Raw genomic sequence first — 27,164 nt, forward strand, 5'->3', positions numbered from 1 at the left:
AGTTTTTAAAACCCATAGAATGTACAACATCAAGAGTGACCCTTAATGTAAACTATAAACTTTAGGTGATAAAGGTATGTAAACATTAAGTTCATCGATTATAACAAATATACCTCTCTGGTGTGGGATTTTGATAATGAGGGAGACTGGGGGTGGCGTGGAGGGGGGCAGGTTACATGGAAAATCTCTGTACCTTTCCCTCAGCTTTGCTATGAACCTAAAACTGCTCTAAAAAATAAATTCTACAAATAAATAAACAATTTTGTTAATTTTTAAAATTGAAGGATAGTTGATTTACAATGTTGTGCCGATCTCTGCTGTACAGCAAAGTGACTCAGTTATACATATAGACATTCTTTAAGTAAATAATTTTTAATGTGAAAAGGCCCCCTACTGATCCAGTCATTAATTTACTTGTTGGGAAACAGAGGCTCAGAGAGGTTAAGGAACTGGGGCTAGTGGATGCTACTGCTGGGAGGGTCTTCAGACAGAACAGCAAGGCTGGACTTGCCTGAGGTCACCCTGTGGGTAAATAAAGGGCAGAGTTGGAACGAGCACCCAAATACCCCTCACTCCCGGCAGTAATGAAAGGCTACACAAAGAATTTCCTAACTTCAAGGTTTGTGAGAAACTAGAAATGACCGCCAATAACCTCGCCTCCAGAGATATTTGAGAAAACTAATAATTTTCCTGGAATGATTTAGGAGCACTCCAGATTTTCCAAACAAGGTGCAAGATGGTGTGGAGAAGAGGTGCTGGTGGACCCAGGCACCTTCTAAGAGTCTCTTTAATTAAGAACATTTACCAAAATGTTAACAATGATTACTTTTGTGCAGCGAAATTATGATGACTTGGGAGATATTTTTCTTGGTGGCTTTTCTGTATTTTCCAAGTTCTCTGCCTCAGGCATGTATGCCTTTCGTAATCTGGTAGAAGAAAATGCTATTGAAAATACAAAATCACAGTGCCTTTCATTTCTATTATTTCACAAGCTTTGTCAATGCCTGGACTGATGAGAGGGAAACAGAGCTGGTGATGGATATTCCAAGGACTAAGGAGCTTGCTGTAGGGATATTACTTATTACTATTTTCATAATATTGCTATCATCCCTAAGCCTGTTCGCATTTCTGAAACTCTTCAAGGTTTGCCATTTCGGCAGAAAAGGGAACTAACAAATTTGTTACCAAAGCTTCGGAGAAAATTTTTCTTAGTTGGAAATACCTGCGACATGTCATCAGTAACCTGAGCTACTTATCTAAGTACAGAAAAGATCAGCTTTGTCCCACGAGGACTGGCAAGTTGGAACGCAAAGGAAGCAGAGCATTAAGGTCTTACTAGAAGGTGCTGAGTGCTTGGCTTTCACTGAACGCGAAGGTTATATTATCTCACTCAGAGTAACATCCGCTCTACCAAAAATAAGGGCTTCACCATCAAGATGAAAAAGGAAAGGTCGTGTCAGTCACACAAAGTCCCAGAACCCAGAGCAAATGAAATCTTTGGAGGAGGCGGGTTGTCCTTCCCGAGATGAGTTTTTAAAGGGAGGTTCACTTACGGCCATTCAACCTCTTGTCTTTCTTTTTATAAATATCCCTCAGTAAAAACAGTGGCAAAGGGACCAAAGGCAGAGGGTAAGATACTAAATGCCAACCCTCTGTGCATCCTGACTGCTTAGAATAAGAGCAGTTCACCAGCACAGTGTCTGTGCAAGTCATAAAATTTAAAAATGACATAATAAGCACCTATATAGATAATAGATAATAAAATAAACAACATTCTGTGAAGCGATAATTTGCTTCCAAAGGAGTGAGCTTGGGATGTTTGTAATATGATGTTTATAACATGTCCTGTGTAGAAACTCCTGCCTGGGAATTTCACAGCTGAGGGCAGTAGCTGGGCTGCAGGGAGCTGTCTGCATCGCTGCCTCTGAGGCGGATGCACCCACGTCTGTCTTCCACATGCATGAAAAGGTTACATTTATGTAAAAGTGTAAGTTGATAAAGTTTTCTGGGGCAGTAGGCAATACGTATCAAGAGACAATGATATCTACACTCTTTCACCCAGCAAATCCACTTCACGAAACATTATCCAAAGTAATGTTCACAAGCAGGCAAAAGACACTTACAAGAACGCAAAAGAAGCGCTGTTTATAATAACAAAAGCGAGAGGCCACTTGTGTTTAACAATATCAGATTCGTTAAATAAATGATCTTATATCTTCATGAATGATTATGGCAGCCATTTAAAGTCTTATTGTTGTTTATTTATTTATTTTTATTTTTTATTTTTGGCCGTGCGGCTTGCGGGATCCTAACTCCCCGACCAGTGATTGAAACTGCACCCTTGGCAGTGAAAGCTCAGAGTCCTAACCACAGGACAGCCAGGGAATTCCCTAAAATCTTATTTTTAAAGAGAGTACATGTGTATGATCCTAATTAACATGGGTAAATCTAAAGATGAATATATATACACACAGTACGAAAAGAAAACAGTTTTGAACACAAATTAAGTGTTAGTGTGAAGTAGGCACTGTATTGTAAAAGCTAATCTGTATTAACAGGTAGGCACTATTAAGCTCGCCATTTCACGGACCAGGGAATAGGAGCCCAAAGCGTTTAAGTAACTTGTCCAAAGTCATACTACTAAATAGCAGGAAGGGGATTTGAACTTGGAACTAGAGCCCCTTGCTCTTAACCCTTATCCTCTATTGCAGTAAGAGCCATCAGAACGTCCACATGGTTGGTTAACCTCACGTGGTTATTTCCTTAATAATACACTTTGTTATTCTAAAATTATCTAAATTTAACATATTTTTTGTAATCATAATTTCATTTTTAAAAAGAACAGTTCTGAAGTCAGAAAGAGAAAAACATATACTGTATTCTAACGCATATATATGGAATCTAAAAAAAAAAAATGGTACTGCTGATTCTAGTTGCAGGGCAGGAATAAAGAGATAGACATAGAGAATGGACTTGAGGACACGGGGTGGGAGGGGGAAACTGGGGCGAAGTGAGAGTAGCATCGACATATATATGCTACCAAATGTAAAACAGATAGCTAGTGGGAAGCAGCTGCATAGCACAGGGAGATCAGCTTGGTGCTGTGTGACCACCTAGAGGGGTGGGATAGGGAAGGTGGGAGGGAGACGCAAGAGGGAGGGGATATGGGGACATATGTATGCATATGGTTGATTCACTTTGGTGTACAACAGAAACTAACACAGTATTGTGAAGCAATTATAATCCAATAAAGATCTATTAAAAAAAAGAACAATTCTCTTTTTATATCTGTCTTTATCTTAAGATCGTGCCGTCCCTGAGGTCGAAACTGCCTCACTAATCACTGCTACTGTAATCACTACTGGTATGACCACGGGGTCACTTTGATGGAGCGTCCCTAGGGTCCAGGGAGCAGTCCACATGGCTCACTTTATGCAAACTGGTATGTAGGAACTACTACTTCCTCCCATTTTACAGATGAGGCAACTAGAGGCAACTTTTCCTTTCCAGCATTTAATGCCTGGAAAAGTGGTAAATGCTCAATAAATGGTAGTGAAGCTAACATAAATCCATGGACATCACTCAGTTCAGTGGGGGTACTGCTGTCTGTCTTATATGCCAGAGAAAAACAAAACCGAAAAAGTAGATATAAAGTAAAAACTCAGAGAAAATAGAACCGAGGCAACCTCAAGCTACCTCAACATACAAAAGTAGCCGTACCCCCTGGGGGAAAGTGCTGAAGGAGTCTGAGGCTGATGTGGTGTTCAAGGACCAGGACCCCACGGGAGAGGCAGGGAGTTTGTTGTTCCACCTTTCTTTCAACCCAAGAGAAGCAGTCAGATGTAGCCGTGGGCCCACACATGAAAGGCTAGGCCCAGAAGTAGGTCTTCCAACTAAGTGTAGGGGTGTTTGGTTTAGACTGAAAACTTGACAGTCTGACTTTCCATTTAAATGTTTCAGGAAGCAAACATATTCCAACACGGCTTTTACTTGTTCACTGAGTATCATGCAGGAAAGGAAAACCCCATTAAAAAGCAATATTTTATTTCACTTCTGAGCTCAAGAAATGAATGGGATTTTGTTGCTGTTTTCTCATGGTCTTCTTCAGTTCAAGTGTCAACACACATTTAGATTTATAGTTCAATGTGCCAGGCATGAAGGCAGAGAGAGGGCATCTATGGCCCTTCCAAATATAGGGCCTGAGTGTAATTCTTGTCCTATGATTAGAACAGGGAGATCCTGACACCAAAGTCTCTGCAGGATATTAGATCACATAATATTTTCCCCCTAAAAAACAACAGATTATAATAGTAATGATGATATTAGCTCATATTTTTAAGTTATCTTGTTATGTCATGACAAACCTTTGGGTTAACAGGACAGTTTAGAATTATTATTTCTATTTTATAGTTGAGGAGACCAGTGAAGAGTGGTCCAGTGGCTTGATGAGACCCTGTTAGTTTAATGGTGGAGCCAGAACTTTCCCTCTTGCCTTCTGACTCCAGCCAAGTCCAACTCACCCTAATGACTCAGTTGAAGCATCGGTGCTCAGGTAAGGACCCTGCTGTCCATCTCTGCGGACACTCTGCTTCCCTTCATCATGACATTCTCTTATCTCATGACATTGACATGATCTGTTAATTGCCTGTGTCCCCTGCCCAAGCCAATGTGTGAAAGACAGGCCTCCATTTCCTGTCCCCAGTGCTGGGCAATGTTCTTTCTGAGCACCAGCAGTTTTTCCCCCCAGTATGCAGAATGGTTCACTTTATAATGTACTAGAGAACTAGTTTAACTTAGCAGACATTTCATCACCTACAGCAGTAGTTTTCAAACTAATTTCCACACATTACTGAGAATTAAAAGAGGATTCTCAAAGGTCCTTAAACTGTCTCCTGGCCTTTTAAAATTGTGCGCTTTTATCTTAACAATATTCTAAACAATATCATTAAGACATTAATTTCAGAATGTTCTATGTCAGTTAGATCAAGAGTTCTCAGTCCTGGTGAGACTGAAGTCTTGGTGGGAGCTTTAAACAAATACCGATATTCACGGTTAACGATATTGGAATCTCTGGGAAGGGTTCCCACAACAGAATTTTTTCAGAGACCCCCAGAGGATGGAAACGTGTGGAGTATTGAGATGGACCCATCTAATAATCCATATCATCTTTGACTGTTTCCTAAGTTACATATTTTTCACCCGTGCTCATGATGGCCTCAAGTCTAACAGTTATGTCTTAAGTATCTCAGAAAAATAGATGCAGAAGCAAACAAAATACATAAATGACGTGTTCTTGCCAAAACAGGGTGCTACAGAAGCAAAGCTTTTGCCATCCTTCTGAACACAGACAAGGGGGGAGAACAGGGTCCTTACAAGAGGCTCGGTAGACTAGCAGACAGAGATCTGCCCCAGCAGGCTGCAAAAAGCAACTCAGTTTCTGCCAAAACATTATTATCAGTTTGCCTTTCAGTCTGTATTTAATTTGTGAATTTGTTTTGGTTTTGTATGTATATAAGAGCTATGAACATGGAGTTTACACTCATTCATTTACATAATGTGATTATTCATATTTAAGCAACATACAAAGAGCTTTTTTTTTTTTTTTTTTTTTTTTGCGGTACGCGGGTCTCTTACTGTTGTGGCCTCTCCTGTTGCGGAGCACAGGCTCTGGACGCGCAGGCTCAGCGGCCATGGCTCACAGGCCCAGCCGCTCCGCGGCATGTGGGATCTTCCCGGACCGGGGCACGAACCCGCATCCCCTGCATCGGCAGGCGGACGCTCAACCACTGCGCCACCAGGGAAGCCCCAAAGAGCATTTTAAATCAGCAGTGGGGTAGTCTGGGGCATTTTTCTTTTTTTTTAACGGTCCCGTATATTATTCAAACTTAAGAATACAGACAGGTAATTTCTGAGCCCTAGAGAATGTGGATGAAAGTGGTGGTTGAATCAAGGACCTAGGAGACAGCTTCCCCCTGTGTCCATGCTCCTTGGAGCATAAAAGGATGGGCAGCTGCTCCTCCCTCTGAGGTTCTTGAATATGAATGGATAACTGCTCCTAATCTCAGGATCATCGGAAGGATTTCCAGTCTCCCAATGGCTCCTGCCTTTGCCCCGTCCAAAGAGTTAAGACCCCCAAGTCTTCCCCAGGTTACAGGCACTTAGCTGGTTCCCCCAGTTCATTACAAGTTCCAAGAAGTCTCTGCAAGAAGACACAGGACCCAATCCACCCCTTCTGGGGCCTGGGACTATTCCACTCACGAGAAGGACATCTTTGCTGTGAGAATGCAATTTTTTTTAACCCCAAATGACCTGCGTGAAATCCCACTTCAGAATTCCCAGGCAGGAAGTTATGTATCATCTGCTAAGAAAAACGTGCCGGGGTTTTTGTATTTGGAGAGTCTGCAGACTGACATTTATGTGCACATATTACGCGCCAGGCAGTAGGTGGTCATGGTTTCAATAGTCACAACCATTCTGTGTGTTAGGTATCATTATTTCCATTTTACACATGAGGCTCAGGGAAGTGGCTTAGCAAAGGGCATCCAACACCGCCTAAGGAAGTGCCCGAGCTGCTTCTCTTGAATGCCTGGGCTCTCTAAGACAAAGTCCACGCTGCGCCGAGTGTTCAAGAAATTAACGGAGGCCGAGAAGCTTCAGGCCACACCATTAGGTGGGAGCAAGGAAAGACTCCAAGAGCTGTCGACTGCCTCCAGAACCCATCAGCCAGGGAGGAGACAGTGAGCCACTTAGTAACTATCAAGGGCCGTTTAGCTCAAAGTTACCACAATAAGCAGAGGCTCCCTGGAGAGGAAGCTTGGCATTATACAGAACCCAAGAGAGAATACGATCAAATCTTCTCCACTGTGACAGCAATGGGCAGACCTGACAATGTGCTGTCTGAGATTCCAAGGCTTGTTCCCATCAGGATCCTTCAACTGTTAAGAATGAATGATTCTTCATGTTTGCAGTCAACATATCTACAGTATGTTTTTAAAATGTTTTTTCATCTAAATATAGGGACGCTGAATCATTGTCTAACTTCTACACTTAAAAATATCCGGGCATCCCTGGTGGCGCAGTGGTTGAGAGTCCGCCTGCCGATGCAGGGGACACGGGTTCGTGCCCCGGTGTGGGAAGATCCCACGTGCCGCGGAGCAGCTGGGCCCGTGAGCCATGGCCGCTGAGCCTGCGCGTCCGGAGCCTGTGCTCCGCAACGGGAGGGGCCGCGACAGTGAGAGGCCCGCGTACCGCAAAAAAAAAAAAAAAAAAAAAAAAAAAAAAAAAAAAAACCAATGCAGTGAATAATTGTCTAATAATTAGCAGAGAGAAAGCAAAGAATTCAGCTCCGAGAGAGGAAATAGTCTTTGTGATGGGAGCCTGTTATAATTAATCATGATTACAAATGCTTCTCTGACGAGATTGCAGCCTCTGGTGAACATACACAAAGCAAATGGATGTCACCAGCTTCAGCCTCAGATGTTTCATCAAGACATCAAGATGACAAGATATGCCATGATTAACAAAGCAGAACTAGGTGACAGACAAGAGCTGGCACCATGTTTATGTTTACATTTAATGTATATGCACCCGTGGCATATTCCATATCCTTTTTTCTTTAAATGAACACGGGGATACACACGTTAGAGATGTTGTCATAATTCTTCCTTCCAGGCATTTTACTTTCCTTTAACTTTCCACCTCGGGTTTTTAGCCCCAGTGGTTTTGGCTCCTTATTCTTCTTTAATACTCCATCAATTGAAAGAGACATGTTGTCTGAAGATCAGCTTTGGATGAACAGGTAATCAAGGGTACAACATTTTTACAGCAGAAGACTTTCCAGGAGTAACAAACGTGCCTGCCAATGGTAACACCGGGATCCAGCAGGCAAAGAGTCGGAGTAATTGGAATTAGTTTGTGGATAAGGAGAGAAAAGAAGATCCACTGTAACACAGAGGGCAGAGGAGCTGCAGTCAGGGGTCTGACAGGCTCTCCAGGGAGCCAGTTGGATAAAGTTACCTGGGAGTGAAGTACGTGAGGCTCTTCAGAATTACTGAGGCATATAAAGCATTGTGGTCAGAAAGATGTTCAGAAAATGGGGAGAAATAATTATTAAATCGATCTTGAAGGCCAAACCCAACGTTCATTAGAGACTGTAGATTTATACGTATTAAGCTTTGACTCATGAATTTTTCCGAGTCTTGGAAAACACTTCCTAAATGGGTGGTGTTCTGAATGAGGGTGGATTCTGAAGGCTTTATGAGGACCACACAGATGGGGAAAGAGGATGAGAAGAAGCAGAGTCAACTGATGGTGAATGGGGACACCACAGAGTTTTCATTAAGGTCCGTCAAAATTAAGGTTCAAATAACAATCAATTACTATCCATGAGATAATCTTGCTCTAAAGTTTCTCTAAATAAAATTAAATAGCACAATTAAAAAAGCCTCAGGAGAAGAGTTACAGTCTCCATTGTTATTATCACCCTCCTGTCCTTGCATACTTTTTTAAGTCTAGCGGAAGGCAGGCCTTTAAACTAAAAGCACTTAATTTTATTGAAAAAAAGGCATGAACTGACTCCGTTTAAGCCAGAGATTCTCATGAGTGATGATGACAGTTGTCACTGATTGAGGACCTACTATGTTCCAGGAACTGCATTAGACACTTTATACACAGTTTCCCCTTGATCTCACAATAACCCAAGGAGATGGGCATTATTTTTTTCCCATTAATAGTCTGACATTATCTAGATCTATAGTACACTGAAAAAGATGATATGTTTCATCATGGTGGGAACAGCATGGGAAAGATGGGGACTTTCTAGGTGCTTTTGGTCATGTCCAGCAAATACGCGTCTATTAAATGACTGAAGGGTCTAATACTTGTTGGCAGTTCACAGGCTGTGAGGAATAAAAAAAATTAATAGTTTATAGGGAAATTAGGACATACACGCATAAAGAACCCATCCAGGCTAAAATAAAACACTGAAAACCCAAAACCAAAGAATGATGTCATTCACTTTCATATATTTGGCTTACATTTCATGGTGGGAATTCCATTACTGATGAGTTATTGAATAAATTAATGAAATTATTGCATCAATTATTGAAATCAGTGCACCAACTGCCCAAATGCTAGATTGTGAGGTACTGGCTCTAAGAACTAAAACAGTCTGGAGAAGAAAATCTCATTATGGACTTGGGTTGTAGCAAGATTTCCTGAATGAGGTGAGATCTGAACCGGACCTGAAGAATTTGAAATATTGGAATTACAAAGAAGAACTGAAGTCATGCTGGGTAGCAGGAATACAGTAACCGGGCACAGAACCTCCTTCCCGGTCCCCCTCTGTAGCTCCAGCTCCATCCTCCTCTCCCACTGCTGCTGCCTCCCAGCCTTTTGCCCTGAGCTCACTGCTCTGTTCGCATTTGCCCTACCTTGAACCCCGTCCAGCTAGTTCTCAGAATGCCTTGACACGAGCATTGATTTGGCTAGGGCGTCTTTGGATTAACTAGCAGCGCCTCTGTCCTTTGGTGGGGAGAATAAAAACAAACAGTGTTTGTCCTGTGGATATTAGAAGCTTTTGCAAGCAAACTAATAAATTATTCTGTCTCAGAAATGATGAATCCCTCCCACTCGCAAACAGCTGTGAAGAGGGCTTCCCCTGGAAATGTTGGCATTTGGGAGACCTTCTCAAGGCTTCCAGAAAGACATTCCTAGCAGGTCCTCATAACAACCTTTCAACTCCCCTTGTGTCTCGACCCCCAAGTCAAGGCCCATGTAAACACACTCTTCTCAGACTTTGTTGACAGAGGCTCAGCCCAAAACCCAGGGTTCCTCCATACACTGAGGTCTTGTTCCCCAGGGACCAGAAAAGCATCTTCTAGTGAAGGTTTCCTGAATCATTTCTAGCTTGGCTTCGTCCGAGATTCCAGGAATTAGAGTCACTTTGTATTTTGTCTCATGACAGGTGAAGAGCTGCCCTTGATCAGAGCAAGGAATTGGTTGGGTTTTTAGAAAAGTCCATACCTCCAGTTGCGGGAAAAACCTGTTGATCGTCGTGGTGACCCTCATATGACTGATCACTTTTTGACTCTGAAAAAGGTACTGAGCTCCACACCACTGTGTTTAGGAGTCATGTTTTTTTGATTCTGTTTTTCAGGAACAATATGAGACACCAGGAGCTGTGCTCAGCGGCAGATCCGCTTTTCCAAAACAGAGCTCCCTTTTGGAGTGGAAAGAGCGATTCCACTTTTCCCAAGTGGAGAGACGGCTTCTGTTTTGCTACAGCTCGTGAGCCAACAGTGCCGTCCTTACAAGAAAAGATGAGCTGCTGGTATCTCATGAAAAAGACAACTATAAACTCTGTCAGTAAAACAGTGCCTTGTATTTCCAAAATAGCGTTCCAACCCTCCCGGCGCAAGGGAGCTCACAGAAGATCCTGAGAAAGGGGTAAAAGGACAAGGATAGAGCAGGAAAGTTTAACTGGTGTCAGGGGGTAGCAGGTGGAGGTCCAAATCCTGCGGTGAGAAATACTGTTTGGAGATGCTGGTGTCAGTCTTTAATAAGTACTTTCTTGTGAGGGCTTAAAGTTTTTCCTCTGGGATTTAAAATACTTAGGTCTATAAATCCAATATTTTGATGGCAAAAGTCCTGCCTTTTTTATTACATAATATGAAAAAAAGCACCCTCCTATAGGAACAGACCAGTAATGAAGGAAAAAACTCTGCAGATCTGAAGGATATAGTTTTGATTACCAAGATCAGAGCAGCTCCTTTTGTTGATTTTATAACTCCAGCTAATTTCACTTCCTGTCCGGGGTATTATTTCCTGGTAAAGGTAGGAAGAAAGTCCCAGCACTTGACAGGCCTGCCTTCCCTGAAATTAACAGATTGCCCACACGAGAGACGTCGGCGTGTGCCAGCCCTCCAACGAAGAAGGAGCAGGTTCAGGACCTGGCACTGTGCAGCCGAGTGGCACTGCTCCCAGAACTCTCATCCAATAAAGAGCCATTATGGGATCTGGACCCTTCAACATACAGGACAAATGACTCAAATGAAAAGCACAATGCACGTTGAGTGGAACCTGAAACTTGAATGGAGTGGTAATCACTTCCTTAGTAGAGACCACATTATTTTTCATGCAACTTCATTCTGTAATTCAGTCCCTGCCTAGCGTAATAGTACAGATTTCCATTTATCAGTTAAGTGAGAATGATTACTATGACAACCATTAAGCAATATAGGTTACTAGCATTGGTGGGGAAGAGAAGTGGAAAATTGTTAGGGGATATGGGAAGGGATTGGCATTCAACAGGAAGAAACAAAACATCTCAAAACACAAGGAAGTGCCGACGCTTTCCATATGGGATCAACACAAACTGTAGTTCAGCTATTGGGAACTTTGAGACCGTATCGAATGATGTAAGAAACTAAATCTAAAATCGGGTCCAGGGCTTCCAAACGGTTGTGATTTGTATGTGAGAACGAGGTCTCCGGCATGAGGTAGGCCTGAGGCTGGGGGACTAAGGTCCAGATTAAGGGCATCTAGGTGCAGGTGGCGCCCCATTGTTAAGCTTCAGGTGGTGCAGACTGGGGATCTAGTGCTTAGACTCAACTACCAAGGAGTCTGGGACGAGTCAGGGTGCTGATTCAGGCTGAGCCATAGTTTCCATCTGGGTGACCTGGAGTGACCCATTATGCAACAGCCAACCTCACCACCAAAGAAAAAACAGATGCCACTCTCAGCTAAGCTTTCTCAAATGAATACATAGGAGGGGACAGTTGAATTAGACACCATGGATCAAATGAAAACCACTCTTCCAGCTGGCCCAATGTACCGAACTCCACGTTCCTCAGTTTTAGAACTAGGTTTTTCTATCTCTGAGCCAATTATATATTTCAGCTAATCAATTTTGACCAGAAACATGGTCTGTCTCAAATAAGCCTCTTTGCTTATGATCTGGAACTTAGAATTGGTCACACTATCCTAACAGGGTCACTCGCTCTACTTACTTTCTGACATATACAACTAACAACAGACTTATGTCCACATACATGTACCACTTTAATAAAAACATCCCCAATATCTGTGAGAGGATAAAAGTATTTCAACAGAAAGGCCATTGGATTCAATGTTCGATTTTTGGTTTTCATTCATCATTTTTGATCAGCATGGTTTCACCTCCATAAGTAATTTAAAAAGAAGATAGGCATTTTATTTTATTTATTTTTTTATTTTAAATGTGTTAATTGTTTCTATCAATTTGTGATTATGTCTTTGTAGTAGGTAGCTTGTACCTGGTTGAAAGTACAAATAACTATTTCTTCCAGTAACCAGCATTAAATTTTCCCATGTTATCCACTCACCAGAATTAAGCAAAATGATGGATTTGAGGCACACAAACTCCTCTCCCTGGAGATTCATCATACGGAACCGAGACGATGTAGCCAGCAACATGTCAAAGATCTCCACCATGCCCTCAACACATTTTCCCTGGTTCCTATGAAAACACAGGAAAAAAGAATTAAAGAACGGGAAAGCGTCCAGAAGACATGATAAGGTTCACATTCATAAAAATTTACTGGCTCCAAATCTGTAACAAAAAACCACAGCCCATTCTCTTCACAGAGCATGAACATTCATTTGAATTCTAGAAGGCAAGATGAAGAAAGATTTTCCATCAATAAAACATTTTCATTTCAAATTCTTAGAAGAGATGTATTATTCAATCCCCAAATCTGTCACGCTGAATATGAAGTTCTTCAACCTATGGGTAATTAAAAATGATTCGAATTCAGATAAATAATTTTTCTAATAAATATTTATCAAACCGCTACTATATTCTAGACGTTGTGGTAGTAATGAGAATAAAAATAGGGCCTCTAATCTCAATATGCTCACGACCTTGAAATAATATAATCAGTTTTAATAGACTTATATAAAATGCTTTTGAAATACAGGACAAACTATGAAAACTATGAGCTGTAGTTGTGCTGGAACCATTGGTGTTGCCTAGGATGACAGGTAAAGATTTGCCGAGTGGGTGGCATTTGAGTTGACATTTTAAGAAAATGTAAACAGGATTTCATTGAGCTGAGGTGCAAAAGCATCATTGGAAGAGGCCCTAAACATGGAAAGGAGGAACAGTGTGAAAGAACTTGGAGCAGTGTGCTATAAGCAGAAGGAGACAGGAGAGTAATCTGGGAAAGAAGGACAATGTCGGTTGATGAAGGATGTCCTACATCATTATATAAGAAGCTTAGGCTTTTTCCCTGTACAACAGAGCTTCGGCATCAAGGATTTAGCATTAATAGTTGCAACTACTGAATAAGCAAACTCAAAGGTTCAAAACGTGTAATCTTTTCAAAAGAAAGTATTAGTATCTTTTCCGTAGGGTTGGTGCAAAAATTAAATGCAGAGATAGATGATACATGTGGAAGGAATTCATTCATCTTGTTATTCATGAGCTGAATTTTGGGCATGATGGGTTTTGGGGGCTAGAAAGAAGCTAGAATATTTTATGTGTATGCAAACATATGTTTGTGCAATATATAAAAATTTAAAACATGAACAGTAAACACATTGTCCAGCACCTTGTTTTGTTTTTAATTGATATATTTTGGGGTTCTTCATCAACGGTTTTTAAGAGCTGCATAATTTTTCACTAAACAAAATGCTATTATTTCTCTAACTACTTCTTTGTTGGTTGATATTTAGTTTGATTTCAAGTATTGTGCTGTTACAAACATTTCATGCAATGACTATACTTATGTTTATGTCTAGACACATGTATAAATAGCTATGGAATAATTTCCTAGAAGCCAAATTGCTAGATTGGAGGACTTATGTATTCTTAATTTGGACAAATAGTTCAAATATTGCTTCTAAAGAGCTTGTACCATTAGGCTGTTGGTTGGAGAATATATTGGTATAAGCTCTTCCTCTGACCTGCCTGCTTTTGTACTTTGCCCATATTTTTGGTCATTTTCACATTGATTCTTAAGAGCTCTTTATATATTACAGTAATTAGCCTTTTGTTCTATGTGCTTTTAATTATTTTCTCACTATTTGTCATATTTTTCTTTTGATTTTGTTTCTAGTATTTTCTTCTGCAAAATATTCAATTATTAAATAATCAAACTTTCATTTATGGCTTTAGAACAGTATGTCTTGCTTGAAAAGGTCATTCTCCCTTCCAATACATATTAAAAACTACCTTATGTTTCCTTCTAATACAGTTCCATGTCTTTACACTTAAATCTTTGATCTTCTGGGATTTATTTTTATAACAACTTTATTGAGATATAATATCATATCATATCATTCACCCATTTAAAGTGTACAATTCAATGGATTTTAGTATATTTATAGAGTTGTGCAATCATCATTTGAGATTTCCTTTGGTGTAAGATGCGAGACAGGGATTCAGCTTCGTATTTTTCCAGGCAGCTACTTAGTTTTCTTAACACCATTTATGGAATAAGCCATCTTTTTTCACAGTGACTTAAATATGCTAGGTGGGGCTTCCCTGGTGGCGCAGTGGTTGGGAGTCTGCCTGCCGATGCAGGGGCGCGGGTTCATGCCCCGGTCCAGGAGGGTCCCGCGTGCCACGGGGCGGCTGGGCCTGTGGGCCGTGGCCACTGGGCCTGCGTGTCCAGAGCCTGTGCTCCACGGCGGGAGAGGCCACGGCAGTGAGAGGCCCGTGTACCACAAAAAAAAAATATATATATATATATATATATATATATATATATACACTAGGTACTTTTGATAAATTCATTTACTTCTCACAACTGCCCTTAAAGGTTAGTATTATTTTCCCTATTTTCCAAATGAGGAAATTAGGACTCAGACTTGTAAAGTCAAACCACACTGCCTACCAACCAAAAGAAAGTATTCCAACAATAAGATTTTCTTTGTCTTCCTTTCTTGCTCTACTTTAATTCATTCAAAAAGACTTATTGAGGGCCCCTTATATATCAGGCTTTGTGCTAACATTAGGGGACAGAGAAGAAAGCCACAGCCCTTGTTAATGAAGAGATCAGGATGGGTGGAGGGGGTGAGATAAATTAGGAGTTTGGAATTAGCAGATACACACTACTATACATAAAATAGATAAACAACAAGATCCTACTATATAGCACAGGGAATTATATTCAATATCTTGTGATAAACTATAATGCAAAAGAACCTGAAAAAGAATATATATATATGTGTGTATGTATGTATATATAAATAATAAATATATATATATATAAAAAACTGAATAACTTTGCTATATACCAGAAACTAACACAACATTGTATATCAACTATACTTCAATAAAAATTTTAAATAAATAAAGAGATCCAGAACAGGGGCAAACAGACAAGAAAAAGATGAGTGCAATACAACAGGATACATTCCCCAAAGGGGTATAGAAAGAGTCTTATATCTAATGTCAGTCTCCCCAGATTTACCCCAGATCAATATTGAAGCAATTGTCATAGAATTCTCCGATAAAGGTAAAAAGAGTTTTAATGTAAAATGCTTAGAATGGCATGTAGCACACCGTAGGGGCCATATTTAAGTCTTAGCTACAGACATATTGATAAATAGGTAGATCCATAGGTATCTGGGTAGAGGTTGGCCTTTTTACCTGAAGTATCCAGAAAACAATTGCCACAGTGCATTTTGCTTTCTGGAAGTCCAGGTGCATGAGAGCTTGACATAAGCAGAGGGGAATCTTTAAAAGCTATATTGGCAAGGCGGACCTTCAAGATGGCGGAGGAGTAAGATGTGGAGATCACCTTCCTCCCCACAAATACATCAAAAATATATCTACATGTGGAAAAACTCCTACAGAACACCTACTGAACGCTGGCAGAAGACCTCAGACTTCCCAAAAGGCAAGAAAATCCCCATGTGCCTGGGTAAGGCAAAAGAAAAAAGAAAAAACAGAGACAAAAGAATAGGGACAGGACCTGCATCTCTGGGAGGGAGCTGTGAAGGAGGAAAAGTTTCCACACACTAGGGAGCCCCTTCACTGGTGGAGACTGCGGGTGGGAGGGAGGGAAGCTTCGGAGCCACGGAGGAGACCACAGCAACAGGTGTGCAGAGGGCAAAGCGAAGAGATTTCTGCACAGAGGATCAGGGCCGACTGGCACTCACCAGCCCGAGAGGCTTGTCTGCTCACCCGCTGGGGCGGGTGGGGGCTGGGAGCTGAGGCTCGGGCTTCGGAGGTCAGATCCCAGGGAGAGGACTGGGGTTGGCTGTGTGAACACAGACTGAAGGGGGCTAGTGCACCACAGCTAGCCGGGAGGGAGTCTGGGAAATGTCTGGAACTGCCTAAGAGGCAAAAGACCATTGTTTCAGGGTGCACAAGGAGAGGGGATTCCTTCCCTGTCTGCCCACAGAAGGCAGAGCACTGCCTAAATGAGCTCCAGAGACGGCTGTGAGCTGTGGCTATCAGCACAGACACCAGAGACAGGGACAAAACACTAACGCTGCTGATGCAGCCACCAAGAATCCTGTGTGCAAGCACAGGTCACTATCCACACCCCTCCCCCACGGGGAGCCCGTGCAGCCTGCAACTGACAGAGTCCCGTGATCCAGGGACAACTTCCCTGGGAGAATACACAGCGCACTTCAGGCTGTTGAAACATCACACCGGCGTCTGCCACTGCAGGCTCATCCTGCATTCCAATTATAACTACTGTACCCCTCCTTCCCCCAGGCATGAGTGATGCAGAGCCCCCAGTCAGCCGCTGCTTTAACCCTCTCCCGTGTGGGCGGGGAACACTACACGCAGAGGCGGGGCCAAAACCAAAGCTGAACCCCAGGAGCTGTGCAAACAAAGAAGAGAAAGGGAAATCTCTCCGTGCAGCCCCAGGAGCAGCAGATTATATCCCCACAATCAAGATGATGTACCTGCATCTGTGGAATACCTGAACAGACAATGAATCAACCCAAAATTGAGGCGGTGGACTTTGGGAGGAGCTGTAGACTTGGGGTTTTCTGTCTGCAACTGACTTCTTTCTGATTTTTATGTTTATCTTAGTAGTTTTTAGCACTTGTTATCACTGGTGGATATGTTTATTGATTTGGTTGCTCTCTTCTTTTTTTTTAATTACTTTTTTATTTTAATAATTTTTTTATTTTAATAATTTCATTTCATTTTATTTTTATTTTCTTTCTTTTTTTCTCCCATTTTTTCTGAGCTGTGTGGCTGACAGGGTCTTGGTGCTATGGCCTGGTGTCAGGCCTGAGCCTCTGAGGTGGGAGAGCTAAGTTCAGGACATTGGACCACCAGAGACCTCCTGGCCCCATGTAATATCAATTGTCGAGAGCTCTACCAGATATCTCCATCTCAATGCGAAGACCCAGCTCCAACCAACGGCCAGCAAGCTCCAGTGCTGGATGCCCCATAAAAAACAACTAGCAAGACAGGAACACAACACCACCCATTAGCAGAGAGGCTGTCTAAAATCATACTAAGTTCACAGACACCCCAAAACACACCACCGGATGCAGCCCTGCCCACCAGAACACAGGCACCAGTCCCCTCCACCAGGAAGCCTACACAAGCCACTGAACCAACCTTACCTACACCTACTGGGGACAGACACCAAAAATAACAGGAACTACGAACCTGCAGCCTGTGAAAAGGAGACCCCAAACACAGTAAGTTAAACAAAATGAAAAGACAGAGAAATATGTAGCAGATGAAGGAGCAAGTTAAAAACGGACCAGAACAAACTAATGAAGAGGAAATAGGCAGTCTACCTGAAAAAGAATTCAGAGTAATGATAGTAAAGATGATGCAAAATCTTGGAAATAGAATGGAGAGAATACAAGAAATGTCTAACAAGGACCTGGAAGAACTAAAGAGCAAACAAACAATGATGAACAACACAATAAATGAAATTAAAAATTCTCTAGAAGGAATCGATAGCAGAATAACTGAGGCAGAAGAACGGATAAGTGACCTGGAAGGTAAAATAGTGGAAATAACTACCACAGAGCAGAATAAAGAAAAAAGAATGAAAAGAATTGAAGACAGTCTAAGAGACCTCTGGGAAAACACTAAATGCACCAACATTCGAATTATAAGGGTCCCAGAAGAAAAAGAGTAAAAAAAGGGTCTGAGAAAATATTTGAAGAGATTATAGTTGAAAACTTCCCTAACATGGGAAAGAAATAGTCAGTCAAGTCCAGGAAGCACAGAGAGTCCCATATAGGATAAATCCAAGGAGAAACATGCCAAGACATATTAATCAAACTATCAAAAATTAAATACAAAGAAAAAATGTTAAAAGTAGCAAGGGAAAAGCAACAAATATAATAAAAGGGAATCCCCATAAGGTTAATAGCTGATCTTTTGGCAGAAACTCTGCAAGCCAGAGGGAGTGGGAGGACATATTTAAAGAGATGAAAGGGAAGAACCTACAACCAATATTCTCCACCCAGCAAGGATCTCATTCAGATTCCATGCAGAAATTAAAACCTTTATAAACAAGCAAAAGTTAAGAGAATTCAGCACCACCAAACCAGCTTTACAACAAATGCTAAAGGAACTTCTCTAGGTAGGAAACACAAGAGAAGGAAAAGACTGACAATAACAAACTCCCAAAAATTAAGAAAACAGTAATAGGAACATACATATTGATAATTACCTTAAATGTAAATGGATTAAATGCTCCAACCAAAAGACACAGACTGGCTGAAGGGATACAAGAAAAAGACCCATATATATATGCTGTCTACAAGAGACCCACTTCAGACCTAGGGACACATGCAGACTGAAAGTGAGGGGATGGAAAAAGATATTCCATGCAAATTGAAATCAAAAGAAAGCTGGAGTAGCAATTCTCATATCAGACAAAATGGGCTTTAAAATAAAGCCTATTACAAGAGACAAAGAAGGACACTACATAATGATCAAGTGAACAATCCAAGAAGAAGATATAACAATTGTAAATATTTATGCACCCAACATAGGAGCACCTCAATACATAAGGCAAATGCTAACAGCCATAAAAGGGGAAATTGACAGTTTAACACAATAATAGTAGGTGACTTTAACACCCCACTTTCACCAATGGACTGATCATCCAAAATGAAAATAAATAAGGAAACATAAGCTTTAAATGACACATTAAACAAGATGGACTTATGTGATATTTATAGGACATTCCATCCAAAAACAACAGAATACACTTTCTTCTCAAGTGCTCATGGAACATTCTCCAGGATAGATCATACCTTGGGTCACAAATCAAGCCTTGGTAAATTTATGAAAATTGAAATTGTATCAAGTATCTTTTCCAACCACTATGCTATGAGACTAGATATCAATTACAGGAAAAAACTGTAAAAACTACAAATACATGGAGGCTAAACAATACACTGCTAAATAACGAAGAGATCACTGAAGAAATCAGAGGAAATCAAAAAATGCTTAGAAACAAATGACAATGAAAACACGATGACCCAAAACCTATGGGATGCAGCAAAAGCAGTTCTAAGAGGGAAGTTTATAGCAATACAAGCTTACCTCCAGAAACAAGAAAAATCTCAAATAAACAACGTAACCTTACACCTAAAGCAGTTAGAAAAAGAAGAACAAAAAAAACCTAAAGTTAGCAGAAGGAAAGAAATCATAGAAATCAGATCAGAAATAAATGAAAAAGAAATGAAGGAAACAAAAGCAAAAATTAACAAAAGTAAAAGCTGGTTCTTTGAGAAGATAAACAAAATTGATAAACCACTAGGCAGCCTCATCAAGCAAAAAACGGGGAAGACTCAAATCAACAGAAATAGAAATGAAAAAGGAGAAGTAACAACTGACCCTGCAGAAATACAAAGAATTGTGAGGGATTAATACAAGCAACTCTATGCCAATAGAATGGACAACCTGGAAGAAATGGACAAATTCTTAGAAAAGCACAACCTTCAGAGACTGAACTAGGAAGAAACAGAAAACATAAACAGACCAATCACAAGGACTGAAATTGAAACTGTGATTAAAAATCTTCCAACAAACAGAAGCCCAGGACCAGATGGATTCACAGGCAAATTCTACCAAACATTTAGAGAAGAGCTAATACCCATCCTTCTCAAACTCTTCCAAAATATAGCAGAGGGAGGAAAACTCCCAAATTCATTCTATGAGGCCACCATCACCCTGATACCAAAACCAGACAAAGATGTCACAAAAAAAGAAAACTACAGGCCAGTATCACTGATGAACATAGATGCAAAAATCCTCAACAAAATACTAGCAAACAGAATCCAACAGCACATTAAAAGGATCATACACCATGATCAAGTGGGGTTTATCCCAGGAATGCAAGGATTCTTTGATATAGGCAAATCAATGAATGTGATACACCATATTAACAAACAGAAGGATAAAAACCATTTGATAATCTCAGTAGATGCAGAAAAAGCTTTTGACAAAGTTCAACACCCATTTATCATAAAAACTCTCCAGAAAGTAGGCATAGAGGGAACTTACCTCAACATAATACAGGCCATATATGACAAGCCCACAGCCAACATCACTCTCATATGGTGAAAAACTGAAACAATTTCCTCTAACATCAGGAACAAGACAAGGATGCCCACTCTCACCACTATTATTCAACATAGTTTTGGAAGTTTTAGCCATAGCAATCAGAGAAGAAACAGAAATAAAAGGAATACAAATCAGAAAAGAAGAAGTAAAGCTGTCACTGTTTGCAGATGACATGATACTATACATAGAGAATCCTAAAGATGCTACCAGAAAACTACTAGAGCTAATCAGTGAAACTGGTAAAGTAGCAAGATACAAAATTAATGCACAGAAATCTTTTGCATTCCGATACACTAATGATGAAAAATTTGAAAGAGAAATTAAGGAAACACCCCCATGTACCACTGCAACAAAAAGAATAACATACCTAGGAATAAACCTACCTAAGGAGACAAAAGACCTGTGTTCAGAAAACTATAAGACACTGATGAAAAAAATTAAAGATGATACAAATAGATGGAGAGTATACCATGTTCTTGGATTGGAAGAATCTACATTGTGAAAACGACTATACTACCCAAAGCAATCCACAGATTCAGTGCAATCCCTATCAAACTAACAATGGCATTTTCCACAGAACTAGAACAAAAAATTTCACAGTTTGCATGGAAACACAAAAGACCACTAACAGCCAAAGCAATCTTGAGAAAAAAAAATGGAGGTGGAGAAATCAGGCTCCCTGACTTCAGACAATACTACAAAGCTACAGTAATCAAGACAGTATGGTACTGGCACAAAAACAGAAATACAGATCAATGGAACAGGATAGAAACCCCGAGATAAATCCACGTAAACATGGTCACCTTATCTTTGATAAAGGAGGCAAGAATATACAATGGAGAAAGGACAGCCTCTTCAATAAATGGTGCTAGGAAAACTGGACAGCTACATGGAAAATAATGAAATTAGAACACTGCCTAATACCATACACACACACACACACAAAATTCAAAATGGATTAAAGACCTAAATGTAAGGCCAGACACTATAAAACTATTATAGGAAAACATAGGCAGAACACTCTATGACATACATCACAGCAAGATCCTTTTTGACCCACCTCCTAGAGAAATGGAAATAAAAACAAAAATAAACAAATGGGACCTACTGAAACTTAAATGCTTTTGCACAGCAAAGGAAACCATAAACAAGACGAAAAGACAACCTTTAGAATGGGATAAAATATTTGCAAATGAAGCAACTGACAAAGGATTAATTTCCAAAATATAGAAGCAGCTCATTCAGCTGAATATCAAAAAAACAAACAACCCAATCCAAAAATGGACAGAAGATCTAAATAGACATTTCTCCAAAGAAGATATATAGATTGCCAACAAACACATGAAAGGATGCTCAACATCACTAATAATTAGAGAAATACAAATCAAAACTACAATGAGGTATCACCTCACACTGGTCAGAATGGCCATCATCTAAAAATCTACAAAAAATAAATGCTGGAGAGGTTGTGCAGAAAGGAACCCTCTTGCATGTTGGTGGGAATGTAAATTGATACAGCCACTATGGAGAACAGTATGGAGGTTCCTTAAAAAACTAAAAATAGAACTACCATATGACCCGCAATCCCACTACTGGGCATATACCCTGAAAAAAACATAATTCAAAAGAAGTCATGAACCGCAATGTTCATTGCAGCGCTATTTACAATAGCCAGGACATGGAAGCAACCTAAGTGTCCATCAACAGATGAATTGATAAAGAAGATGTAGCACATATATACAATGGATATTACTCATCCATAAAAGGAATAGAAATTGAGTTATTTGTAGTGAGATGGATGGACCTAGAGTCTGTCATACAGAGTGAAATAAGTAAGAAAGAGAAAAACAAATATCATATGCTAACTCATATATATGGAATCTAAAAAAAAAAAAAAATGGTTCTGAAGAACCTAGGGGCAGGACAGGAATAAAAACGCAGATGTAGAGTGGACTTGACGACATGGGGAGTGGGAAGGTTAAGTTGGGACGAAGAGAGAGAGTGGCATGGACATATATACACTACCAAACATAAAATAGATAGCTAGTGGGAAGCAGCCACATAGCACAGGGATATTAGCTCGGTGCTTTGTGTCCGCCTAGAGGGGTGGGATAGGGAGGGTGGGAGGGAGATGCAAGAGGGAGGGGATATGGGGACATATGTATACATATAGCTGATACACTTTGTTATACAGTGGAAACTAACACACCATTGTAAAGCAATTATACTCCAATAAAGATGTTAAAGAAAAAAAAAAAGAAAGAAAGCTCTATTGGCTCCTCGAGGGGATGAGCCGGTGATCACACCAAAAGGTGAGTTGGCCTTAAACCCTAGTGAGCCTTAAACTAGAAGTGGCCTTAATCTAGAAGTGAGCTTTTCTTGTCCTGTAGTTGAATTTTTTTCAGTGGCACATTTTCTTTCTGGTGCAAAAATAAACAAGGAGAGGGGGAAATGTTTGGAGGATAAAGCTTTAAAAGTAACAAGTCATAGTCAAAATAGTGAAATATTCCTTTCTCAGTATAAAGTCTTTGTTTACTTAACAGACTGCACACCGGCAGGGGAGGACATCTCTGGGTGGGAGGGAGCCTGTGTTCACCTGCTGTGAGCAAAAGTTCAGCTCAGAAACTGGGAAAGTGGAGTCTTACCAATTCTCTTCTCATTCCCGTTCAATAGTCTCCCACATTTTCCCAGGAGGAGCTTGTTCTGTGCTCTTCCAGGGAGAGTGTATTCTTCTCAGCCTCTTCTCACTGGATATCCTGCTATTTCTAAGCAGCAATTATTATCTGGCCACAGCACAGTGCTGACACTTCAGCACACATGAGGACTGAGCCCTCAGCCATGGCACACACCCACAACTCTCAGTTCAGTTCTCGCGATGCGTGTGTGTGTGTGTTTTACTTTAGAGGACATGGAGGGAGCATACGTTAAGTATAAATCATTGAGACAATATGATAGAAGGACCCTGGGGCTTACCTTCCGTACAAACAGAAGAGCTTCATATTTGCTGGTGGGGGTCTCAAATTTGAGGGCTCTTGGGGGAATATTCACTGCAGGGAAGCTGCAATTTTCTAAGCAATGCTCTAAGAGTCTGGAAGAACTTTACGCTGATGACTCCAAAAGAATGAACACACTACCTTTCAATGGGAAAAACTCACTTGGTCCAAACACTTCAGCCAATCCATTATTTGTGTGATAAATTAAAAGTGTGTACTTTGATGGCCCTGATGATATTTTCAGTAAATCACTAGAATGTTGCCTGCATGGAAATGACTGATTACGTGGTATGTGAGGGTCTCTCACCGGCATTACCACCAGGTGAAAATGCTTGCCATGTGAGCTAGTGGACAGGTGATTTGTCACCCTAAGATCAGGTACAAATCTATGTGGACTTGGAAGGTTAACTGACACTTGTCACCTGCCCGACACAAAGGAACCCTTTACTGTCCACTGAGGTCATTACACATTGGGGTCAGGGCTTCATTTTCAAAGCCCTGTCGAAATATCCTACACTAACTTCAAGGAGCCAGTCAGGCTAGCACATTTAACTCAATTTCAGGGGACCCGATGAATCAATGCCTCAGAGATGGGGTGATGGTTAAGAATCGGAAGGTAACCTGTCTATGATAAGACAAGATTAGTCTAAATCCATGAGGTACTCTTGAGGCTGTGAGACACATGGGGCTTGGAAGAACAAGATTTATTTTTAAAAGAAGCACAGCTTCAGGCATAGAGCAGGAGTAGTTTACCAAGCAGACCAGCCCATGACTCCCACTGTGAGACACGTCAGCCTGCAGTGATGAATTCCACCGATCACGTCAGTCTGGCATTCAGAGCACCTCAGAACCACCTCATTCTGCTCCTTACCCTCTGCCAGTGAAGTCCAACTGCACTTAAGTCATGGGAGAAGAAACAGGTTTGAAAAGAACATTTGCTCATGGAAGTTTCTCCTCTATAGAAACGAGCACCTGTTTTTCAGAAGCCCTTAGGTACCTATTGCTCCACGTGGGAAATAAAGAGCTCTAATGAGGGTGTGCAGATCAAACCTGCTTGTATACCTTCAAAAATAATTTTACAAAATGTAAAATTATCCCCTAGCCTCTCTTTGTATAAATGGATATTGATAGATGGAAACCGAAAACCCCCAGGGGATCAACATAAGACATTCAATTTAGCTGTCCTGAAAAAATTTACAATAGAGTTAGAAAAAAAGGTAAGAATTAAGAGGCTGTTTAATATCAATAGTGGCAGGTTTCATTGTATTTAAAGAGCTTCTGTATCTTTGATGCTACAAAATCTCTCAGCACATACTCTGATATGCTGTGACTCCATAACTCTTTGTATGATCAAGAGGTTTACATATACAACCCACTGATGTGTGGGACAAAACGCTGAAGATGGCAAATTGGAAGTGATATACCTTGAAAGATGCAAAATTTGAATGGTTGTATCTCAAAGCTGATTACTTGAGAGGAAAGTGGGTTAAGATTCTGGAATCCAACTGCCTGGGTCCAAATCTTCATACGACTATTTACCAATTATGTGATCTTGAACCAATTACTTAAACTCTTGTGTGCCTGAATGAGCATATACCCACAGTGGTAGGTTGAATAAGAAATAAATAAGTTGTTAGCCTATGTGGATCAATAAAGAAATTGGTCCTGAGAGTGGGCTACTAACATCAAAAATATTTACCCCCTTAAGGCCAAGTAACAAGAAACAGATATAGCAAGCTAGAGAACCCTGTTACAACATTGCAAAATATCTGGTAAAACCATGGTCTGAAAGAAATTGGAAGGCAGACCACTCACCTGGAGAAGTGGACAGAAGGAGTCAGAGTGATGGTGTGTGGTTACCTGTACAAAAAAGAAGTGAACGCAAGCCAAGAATTGAATGGTTCTCAAGCAGAAACTGAAAGGAATGGGGAAATCCCAAAGATAAATAGTCTTACGAGTTTGGAAAAGCCAAATGCTTCTGGCTATGAAATATTAAAGAGATGAAGTTAAAAAGTGTTCTGCGTTTAAAGGCCAGTAAGCCTTCTCAATTTACAAGGTAACTCGGTGTTCAGAGAGACAGAGAGAGGGAGGAAATTGGGGAGCGACAGCATCTCTGGCATTGGAGCCCAAGTGGAACCAGTCAAAAGGAGTAGTGGTAAGAGAAGTGGCAGATTAGGAGGGACCGAGATGTTGAAGGTTAGAAGGTCAAAAGGAAAAGGCAAGCAATGGGATGAACTAAAGGCAGGGACTGAGAGAGGGAGGGAAGGAGAGAAAGATGGAATTTTTATAGATGAGTACAGACTCAATATCATCATAGGAGCAGGAATGCCTTTTTCTAACTCAAGAATAAGAGAAGAAACAGTGTCAAAACAGGGAAATTCTGGGCTTCCCTGGTGGCGCAGTGGTTGAGAGTCTGCCTGCCGATGCAGGGGACACAGGTTCGTGCCCCGGTCCGGGAAGATCCCACATGCCGTGGAGCGGCTGGGCCCGTGAGCCATGGCCGCTGAGCCTGCGCGTCCGGAGCCTGTGCTCCACAACGGGAGAGGCCACAACAGTGAGAGGCCCGCGTACCGCAAAAAAAAAAAAAAAAAAAAAAAAAAGGAACTACCAATCTCTTTGGGAGACAGATAGTGAAAAGAAAAGAAAAGAGAAGAGAAGAGAAGAGAGGGAAGGGAAGGGAAGGAAAGGGAAGGGTAGAAAAAAGGAATAATTAAAGTTGTAATTAGTGGCAGAAGGAAAAATACTAGGCTCTGTGGAGGAGAAGTTTGAGATGCCCGTGGGATATCCAAATAGCTCTTAGAGATCTGGAACTCAGAAAAACCTTTGCACCTGGAGATTCAGCTTTGGGAGCTGCCAAGAGAGAGTGTTTGAGTGCAGAAGGAGAGAAACAGACAGCATCTCAGGGGAATCCAGCCTAAAAGGAAGATGAAGCTGCCCAAGAGGGGCAGTGGGAGAGACGAAGAGGAACCAGGAAGGAGGCGGACAAGAAGCACAGAATGATCTCCAAATGGAGGCTAGAGACGCCAAGAAGAGAAACATAAATCTGTGGGCCAGACCAAGATGATATTCCAGCTTCAGAAGAAGTATTGAGTAGCCCGGGAATGGAAGTGATGAAAGTAGACAGTGGATGTGGCCCGAGGATGAAGACTGATTCTTTAGGCAGAGAGAAGAGTCGAGGGGAGAGAGATTTAGAGGTGACTGATTACAGGGCTTAGGATGAACCAGGAGGAAAACGAGATCAGAAAACTGTAATCAAAGAATAGGAGGAGTTAAGTGTCAAAGATAAAGAGTAGGTCCAGTAGGAATAAAGGAGCGAGGAAGTAGAGGCTACAGAAGCTATACTCCTAGAGAGGGAGGTTCCAATTTAAGATACTACTGGTGGTACAATCCCCAGGGGTGGCATCCACTAAAAGAGAGAAGAAACCAAATAACTGAAATGTAGAACCTTACGAACACTGAGACCAAGTTTCCTATCATTATAACAAAGCAGGATATTAAGTGACTGGCTTTAGAGTTGACCAAAAGTCTCAGTGTTTTGAAAAATTACCCAGGGCTCTTTTGTTTCTGCAAGAATGGGCTCAATGAACTCACTAAAAGGAGAACATATCTCTCTCATG

The 27,164-nt window shown here is 41.0% G+C and overlaps 1 protein-coding gene across 4 annotated transcripts in view; it reads right to left on the minus strand.

The window, feature by feature from the left end:
- Positions 1–27,164, minus strand: part of ESR1 (estrogen receptor 1) — a 248,406-nt gene that overhangs the window by 15,491 nt on the left and 205,751 nt on the right. For all 4 annotated transcript variants that reach the window (XM_082855517.1, XM_082855519.1, XM_082855518.1 and 1 more), the window contains one exon: positions 12,363–12,496. In XM_082855517.1, the coding sequence (XP_082711643.1) occupies positions 12,363–12,496 (134 nt within the window). The remainder of the gene's footprint in view (positions 1–12,362; positions 12,497–27,164) is intronic.

The sequence above is a fragment of the Leucopleurus acutus genome (assembly GCF_964270905.1).
Source record: "Leucopleurus acutus genome assembly, chromosome: 15".
In the NCBI taxonomy this organism is placed as follows: Eukaryota; Metazoa; Chordata; class Mammalia; order Artiodactyla; family Delphinidae; genus Leucopleurus; species Leucopleurus acutus.